The 8,720-nt window shown below is 38.3% G+C and overlaps 1 protein-coding gene across 1 annotated transcript; it reads left to right on the top strand.

The window, feature by feature from the left end:
* Positions 1-2,073: 2,073 nt before the first annotated feature.
* On the top strand, positions 2,074-7,158 carry LOC122785557 (G-protein coupled receptor 161-like). The gene is made up of 4 exons (XM_044051422.1): positions 2,074-2,795; positions 4,064-4,171; positions 4,753-4,878; positions 5,727-7,158. Exons 1-4 carry the CDS (start codon positions 2,096-2,098, stop codon positions 5,996-5,998), a joined length of 1,206 nt encoding a protein of 401 aa, XP_043907357.1. The 5' UTR covers positions 2,074-2,095; the 3' UTR covers positions 5,999-7,158.
* Positions 7,159-8,720: the final 1,562 nt, after the last annotated feature.

The following is an 8,720-nucleotide window of genomic DNA, read 5'->3' on the forward strand; positions in this document are numbered from 1 at the left end:
ATATTTGTACTAGGGCTGTAGTGTTTTTTTTTTCAATAATTAAACTGAAATCAACAAAAGGCTATCATTTTGGTCAAATCATTTCAATGTTTGGGAAACATAGATCAACATTTTCTGGACCAAACAACTCATCGATTAATCGAGAAAAGTATATATATATATATATATATACATATATATGTATGTATATATATATATATATATATGTATGTATATATATATATATGTATGTATATATATATATATATATGTATATATATATATATATGTATAACATATATATATATATACATATATATATGTATATATGTGTATGTATATATGTGTATATATATATGTATGTATATATATATACATACATATATATATGTATATGTGTATATATATATATGTATATGTATATGTGTATATATATATATATATATGTATATATATATATATATATATATATATATATATATATATATATATATATATATATATATATGTATGTATATATATGTATGTATATATGTATACATTTATTTTTAAATCAACCCTTTGCTCTGTGTCTCAGAGTTTTTCTGTGGTTCCTGTTTTCAGGCATCTTTGTAAATAAGATTAGCTAATTTTGTAAGCATTTGTAAGTCGTGGTGTTTTTCCCCAGCTCAAGTGACAAGCATGAGTCAGACTTACACGGTTAAGTTATATACAAACGTCTACTTACAATTCAATTTTATCCAGTACACGGATAATCAGTTAAGCTCCAGTCATATTATGGAGCTATCAGTGGTGGTTGCTGGCCTTTGAAGCAAGGAAAGCTACTTTATTCAATCACTGTCTCGTTCACCACAGTAAAAAAAACAAACAACAAAACTATTCTGTGCTTTCTCATAGAGATCAATTGAAGCTGAGCTTCCACTGGTTTCTATACACCGCGCTGCACCGTGGCTGATTCTGAACTTACTAGTCGTATAGTACATCACGCTTTAGAGCACTTTTTAGTGATGAAATGTAAATGCAGTGTAACATATTTGACCGTGTAATTTGTGACAAATTAGAGGAGGCAGAGCTCGTCTCTGTTCAACATACCAGTCAAATGAATCATGTATGCGCTTGCATGCGCTTTCTCTGAAGAACGAATTTGAGTTGAGAGTTTAAACAAAACAACTTCACTTGTCTATATTGTATCTTGTTATTTATGGAGTAGCCTCCAAACAAAAATCAAAAACATCCCAGTTATGATGGCAACTATTGATCATTTTCTTGATTAATCGATTTGGTCGATCGCTTGGTCCATTATGTGTCAGAAATTGATCAGTGTTTTTAGAACCTGTAAATCAGTGTTTCTCTATCCCAATCCTCACGCATGTTTTAGATGTTTCTCTGCTCCAACCCAACTGATTCAAATAGTCAGCTCTATAAAAGCCTAGTAACAAGCCATTTATTTGAATGCTGTAGATGATGTTCTCGAATGTCTTGTTTTTCTTTGTTATTTTGAACAAAGAAGCAAGAAAATATTCACATTTGAGAAGGTGAAAAATCTGAAAACTTGTTATTTTATTATTATTATTGTTATTATTATTATTATTATTATTATTATTATTAATAAGAATAAAGAAGTGGTTGATGATTAATCGATTATGTAATTGTTGCAGCCCTAGTCCCTGTTTTGGAGATCAATAAAGGATCTATCTATGTATTATTAATCAATATATCGTACGGGATCATACCTAACCTAACAGTGCACAAAGGTCTAATAAAGGTTCAATTTTATTGAAATGATATCTTTATTTATCAGTAATTGTTGTTGTCAGGGAGCACAGAGGATTGTAAAATGTAGTTACTAAGCCTCACTGTAAAGTTTCTCTGCTACGTACCCTCACTGTCCTAATGTCCTAATTACCCCGAGCACCTTTGGGAATTATAGTTAACAGTGTGGGTTTTGTTCTCCTACCGAGCTCCTCTGTTTCTGGCTTTTCAGAAATCCCCTTACAGTACTGTAGGCAGGAAAAGTACAGCCATGAATTTCTGTATTTCACGTTCAAATCTCTTCACTGTCCATCATTATTCCTTGTTTTTGTTTTGCGACAGGTACTACGCAGTGCTCTACCCGATGATCTACCCCATGAAGATCACAGGAAACCGGGCGGTGGTGGTGATCGCGTACGTGTGGCTTCACTCTCTGGTGGGCTGTCTGCCTCCTCTGTTCGGCTGGTCCTCCTTCGAGTTCGACTGCTTCAAGTGGACCTGTGTGGCGTCCTGGCACAGGGAGCCCAGCTACACGGCCTTCTGGGTCACGTGGTGCATCCTCCCGCCCCTGTTGGTCATGCTGGCCTGTTACGGTGTCATTTTCCGCGTGGCCCGCATGAAAGCCCGCAAAGTCCACTGTGGCACCGTCGTCGTCGCTCACGAAGACTCCAACGGAGCTCAGAAAAACGGACGCAAGAACTCGAGCACGTCCACGTCGTCTAACGGAAGCCGGCGGAGTCTCGTGTACGCGGGCAGCCAGTGCAAGGCCTTCGTCACCATCTTGGTGGTGATCGGCACCTTCCTGGTGACGTGGGGGCCGTACGTTTGCGTGGTGTGCAGCGAGGCTCTGTGGGGACAGGGCAGCGTCTCTCAGGGGCTGGAGACTCTGGTGGCGTGGCTGTCCTTCTGCAGCGCCGCGTGCCACCCGCTCATCTACGGCCTGTGGAACAAGACGGTGAGGAAGGAGCTGCTGGGGATGTGCTTTGGCGACCGCTACTACAGAGAGTCGTTTGCGACGCGGCACAGGACGTCCCGGCTCTTCAGCATCTCCAACAGAATCACAGGTGGGAGTGTTATTATTTAGAATTCTTTTAGTAGTGGTGGCATAACTGTGTGTGCTTTGACTTCTTAAAGCGCCACATGATGTTGTATTCTGATTTGACAAAAGGTCCAAAAAAGCAGAAGAATTTACCTTAGAAGCAAAAGTATCTATGATTAATCAGTGAAGTGACGAATAACTGAAACTCAAATAAAGATCAGCAAACAAGAACATTAGTATTTAACAGTAATATTAATACGTGGGCGGACTGATATGATTATTTTTTTTCTATTATTGATGCCAAAAATTGAGGCAGCAGGTGACTGAGGTATGATGTTGTTCTGCTTTTCTTTTTTTCTGATGTATAATATTACTGATATATATCTGCATTTAACAGTTAATTTATAACAAATGATACACACAATTGTGCAACATTAATAACCATTTATAGAGTCGCACATGTGCTCTGTTTCTCCAATCTGCCTTTTTTGTCTGCACTGCAGCGCTCTCGTATATATGTGTGTGTGTGTGTATATATATATATATACGTGTATATATGTGTATATATATACATATATATATGTGTGTATGTATATATATATATATATACACGTGTGTATATATATATACATATATATGTATATATATATACATATATATGTATATATATACACACATATATATATTCATATATGTGTGTATATATATATATGTGTGTATATGTGTATATATATATATACATATATGTGTATATGTATGTATGTATATATATATATATAATTATTTAAAATAAAAAATCAATATGAACTAAATATCAATATACATGGTTCAGCGGCTCATCAAACAGCTTAACTGTCAAATAAACCTTTGTATATTAAAAAGCGTTAAAGCAGCGTTAATCAAGTTTCTGAGAACAAAAATGTGAAAACCTAAGTTAAAACTAAGATTTATTAAGTAATAAATGGCCAATTATTATTATTAAATTGTTACTGCAACCATAACACCTGCACTTTTGTATTTCAAAGTTTTATTAACTATGACGTGTGCTGCTGCTGCTTCTTGACCAGGTCACCCTTGTGAAAGAGGTCTTGATCTCAATGTTTGTTTTTTTACCTGGTTAAATATAGTTAAATTTAAATAAATAAATAAATAAATAAATAATAATAATTAGAAATATTAAACAGGTAGGATAATAAATCACTTATAAATAACAGTATAAGTAATCGTAAGTCTTTATTTTTTGTTGAGTTTGTGCGATTGTTGTTTGACCTGGATGTTCTTGTGTTGCTGCAGACTTGGGCATGTCCCCTCACCTGACTGCCATGCTGGCAGGAGGAGGACATCTGTTGGCTCCTGGGAGCAGCACAGGAGACACTGGCTTCAGTTTCACCCAGGACTCGTGTAAGTGTTGCTGTTTGTCTGTTGTTATTTAAACCGAGACAGTGAAGAGGAGACGGGAAACCGAGTGTGACAGACGTGAACCTCAGACTCGATCCTGGTCCTCAGTGGCTCCCCGAGGACCAGGATTGAGAGTCACTGGTCCGTGTGATGCGTGTCTCAAGGATTCCTCCAAATTGGCTTTTAAATTACGTCACTGATGTGATGCTTTAAATATAGGACATTAATGTATAGGGCAATGCTCTACTGCACACTGGTGTATAATTTCACGTACATGTCACTTGATGCTGTGAAATTGGTGCTATTTTAAGTTAAAACCTTGTTTTAGTTTTGTGTTTATTTCTGTTACTGTGTTTCCTGGTTGCCTTTACATTGTGAGAGACCTGAGCATCAGAAACAGTCATTAAACCTACGAAGATAAAGTTGTATGGATTATTCTTGAAAGCCCTGTTCAGCTGTGTAACATTCAGCCTCATATTCACGTTTCACAATCCGCATTTTAATGTCAGTATATTGTTATTATAACAAGTAATGTCTTGTGTTACACAAATAAATGTTAGATGATGATGATTCCACCCCCACAGGCACAGACGTGATGCTGCTGGATAACTTCTCCACCGACGGCTCCTCCCACGCACAGCAGCACGGGAATCCGTCCACGAAGAGGAGGAGCTCGGTCACCTTTGAAGACCAGGTGGAGCATTCCAAAGGTATCTGTCATTTCCCGTCCCGCTCCACAAAAGTCTAGAGAGGAGGGAAGTTCACTTTGTACACACACAGAGGGTTCACCACACAATTAGAATCTGAGGGTTATGAGGTGTTTCCCATGTTAACAGAATCCAAAGACACTAATGTTACCACCGTTAAATGAGCGTTAACCACAACAAAACTAGTCCACACTATCATTTCCAGACATTGACGACACAACGGCAGCTACCGATGGCAGTTTGTTTTGTTTTTTTTACAAACAATATGAAAAACCCGTTGCTCCCGCTTGTATAAAACTCCTGATGAAGTTACCGTCTTCAACAAGTGTCCCATTTTTTTTAGGACATAGCAGAACTTTCCCTGTACGGTCTTATTCTTTGTTCTTTTTTTAAGTAGTCTTCCGTAAACGTGGCGTTGTTTCAAGAAATGTCTTCCTCCACGCAACCCTGCTCCCGTATGTGGCGCTGTAACGCAGCCACAGAAGACGACAACGTGGAGCTTGCATGCTGGGTACAAACTCCAAATACAAGAAGAAGAGCAAGAGATGTGAGCCTCTTTCCCATGTTGCGTATAAACGCAAGGGTTTGTCCACTCTGGGACTCCTTTAGGCATCCCAAAATACCGGTTCCGTGTGGATGATTTTTACCCTCACTTTCAACGGGGTAAAAATGAGAAATGAGGTTGTCCTCATTCTTCTGATAGAAAAAACAGTTCAGTTTCCCTTCATTCTCATCCTCATTCCTCCCTCCTCCCGGATTCTTCCTGTCATTTCCTCAGTTCCTCCCGCCCCTCCCCCCGCAGGTCAAAGTCATTCAGCGTCTGCATCTTTCTTTTTGTCTTCTCTCCTCAGCTGAAAACACATCCTCAGTCCAAGTCCACGCAGAGGTTCACAAATCTTTAGACATTTTCGCCGCCGGCCTGGCGAAGGCGATAGAGAAAGACGCCAAACTCTCCCTTTTCGGGGAGGACGTGGCTCTGCCGGGGACACTGTTCCTGACGAGGGCGTCCACGAGACCCAGATACTTGGACGGTCAGAGGCTGAGGCTGGAGAGCATCGACGAGGGCATCGTCAAGGACGACCGGGAGGAAGAGGAGCGCGAGGCGGAGGAGAAACCGGCCTGAGCGCGGCTCGTCCGGTAGACCCGTCGGACTCGCTCGCACTGTGCTGGGTTTATTATTAGTGAACTGTTTTACTCGCGACTTTCCCAGAGCAAAGTCTGTCCTGCTCTGTGGTACAGATCATGAAGTCCCGCTCCAAATGGATAACGCAATACTTGAAGTTATTAGGAAACACACGGAGGTACAGTATTCATTCCAAGTGTTTTTTGTACGCGTTCATGTAATCGAATAAGAATTCTTTAACTACTGTAACTTATATTTCCTGATTGTAGTAAATTCTTTACTACTATGCGTTGTTGTTATTGTACGTCGTGAGAATAAGGAACACGTGCGTCGTTAGGGCTAGGCGGAATGAAAGATTACAGTCACGTCTGTATCTACCAAAAGAAACCGACACAGCCTTGAACTCTACAGCGGAGCGCCCCCTACAGTTTCCTGTCAACATCCATCCGTCGTCTACCGCTTTATCCTCACCGTGGTTACCCGAGCCTTTGCTCGACCTCCTGATTCTGAGGACTCCGGGGTTGTCGGCCCTGATCTTCCGCGGCTGGTTTTCCGTTAACAGACAGTAGGGGGCAGTGTAGACGGCCTCCAGGACATTTAACCGTCACACTGGCTCCGAAGTAAACATCCCACGTAGTTCCTCCTTGCTCGCATTTTATTTCATGCTCTTGCAATACTGTAAATACTTACAGGCTGAACAGAGTAATTAGCTGGACCTTGTCGTTGACCGATTTTTACTGAACATAATGATAATATTAAGTGATTTCTTTGGGGTGATGAAATATAGCCAGTATCAACAAAGCATTCCTCTTTCTGCACTTGTCTTACAACATTTGTCAGGCTGCGAACCTGAATCTACGGAGCCCCGGATATGACAGGGTAAAAAAATTCAATAAATTATGCTCACGAAATAAGTCTAACGTGCGCACGTTATATTTATTTTGTGGCCACAAAGTAGGTGTAATGTGTGCAGGAAATAATAATAATAATAATATTAACATTCCTTGACACCTGGGTAAGCAAATCAAGCAGTGTTGTGTTGTTATTGTCGTACCTGTGCCGGTAAAGAAAACTGCCTCTCAATGTTCTGTTTAAATGCCAATGACAGGCTTTTCAGAATGTCTCTGTAGCTCAATCCCAGCATAAAATCAAACTCTATCACGCTATCTATGTCCATCGCGTAGCTTTAGCCACGCTACTGCCTCTACCTTTGGACGACATACTAACCTATGACATTTCGTCACATTTTGGACGACATACTAACCTATGACTACCTTTGACCTTAGAGGAGGTGTGCTCGATTTGCTTACCCAACTGTCTAGGGATGATGATATTATTAATTAGTATTTCGTGTGCACATTATACCTACTTTGTGGCCACAAAGTAGTATTTTGTGGGCACAATTTAATTGTTTTTTTTACCATGTCATGTACGTGGCTCCGTATGAGCCAGTGCCGAGCTTCACCATATGAACACAAGTGTGTGTGTGTGTGTGTGGCCAGTATCTGTTAGTGTTACTTATTGCGTAGATACCTGCCGAGTATTAGAGAAGGACACACAGCAGTACAGTAATTGCACTTGAACATATACGCGGTGTATGTTTGTTTCCATGGAAACCACTCGGAGAAGACGACCGGTACTGACCAGTCGGTCATTTTTGTGAAACAGTACGACAGCAGTGAAGTAGCGAGAACCAAATGAGCTAAAATCGGGCTAAAGAGACACTTTCAGGTACATTGTTTCTTAATATTGTGCCATGGTGACGAGTTGAGTCTTAATGAAAAAGGATAATGTTGTTGATGTTTACCTCAGTTCATTCATACACTCCATGTCATTATTTTTTATTAAAGGACGCGTGAGATAGAAAACGAGTTCGACTCTGGTGCCTCGGTCTCACCTCGTACTTAAGTTTGAATAAGTACGTTTGTGAGGAATGATGTAATCCTGAGTTTCACCACACAGTAAAAACCAATATTTGTATTCAAGTTTTGTATTAAAAGTAGTCTATTAAAGCGTATTTTTAAATGCAAATGTATTTTTACAAAGTGTTTATTTGCTTTTGTGGTTAGTCTTTGTCTAACGTGTGTGTGTGTGTATATATATATATATATATATATATATATGTATATATATATATGTATATATGTATATATATATATGTATATGTATATATATATATATATATATATATATATATATATATATATATATATATATATATATATATATATATATGTATGTATATATATATATATATGTATGTATATATACATATGTCTATATATACATATATATGTATGTATATATACATATGTCTATATATACATATATATGTATGTATATATACATATGTCTATATATACATATATATGTATGTATATATACATATGTCTATATATACATATATATGTATGTATATATACATATGTCTATATATACATATATATGTATGTATATATGCCAGAACTCCAGTGTTTATTTTGGCAAAACCTTGAAGAAATTCTTGAAAAAAAAGTCATTGATTAATAATAACAACTTCCCTCTCTCTCTTACTGCACTAGTACTTTTCAAAAGTAATTAAGCATACAGAAAGTAATTCTAAGTATTTTTTGAGCAATAAGACCAAGAAACTTTCAAAGTATCAACATTTATTATCCCTGACCTCAAACTTCCATTCCCAAGTGTGTTGAAGAACATCACGGTCCAAAAATGGTGGCTTCTG

Source organism: Solea senegalensis, linkage group LG2, assembly GCF_019176455.1.
Source record: "Solea senegalensis isolate Sse05_10M linkage group LG2, IFAPA_SoseM_1, whole genome shotgun sequence".
NCBI classification, from domain to species: domain Eukaryota; kingdom Metazoa; phylum Chordata; class Actinopteri; order Pleuronectiformes; family Soleidae; genus Solea; species Solea senegalensis.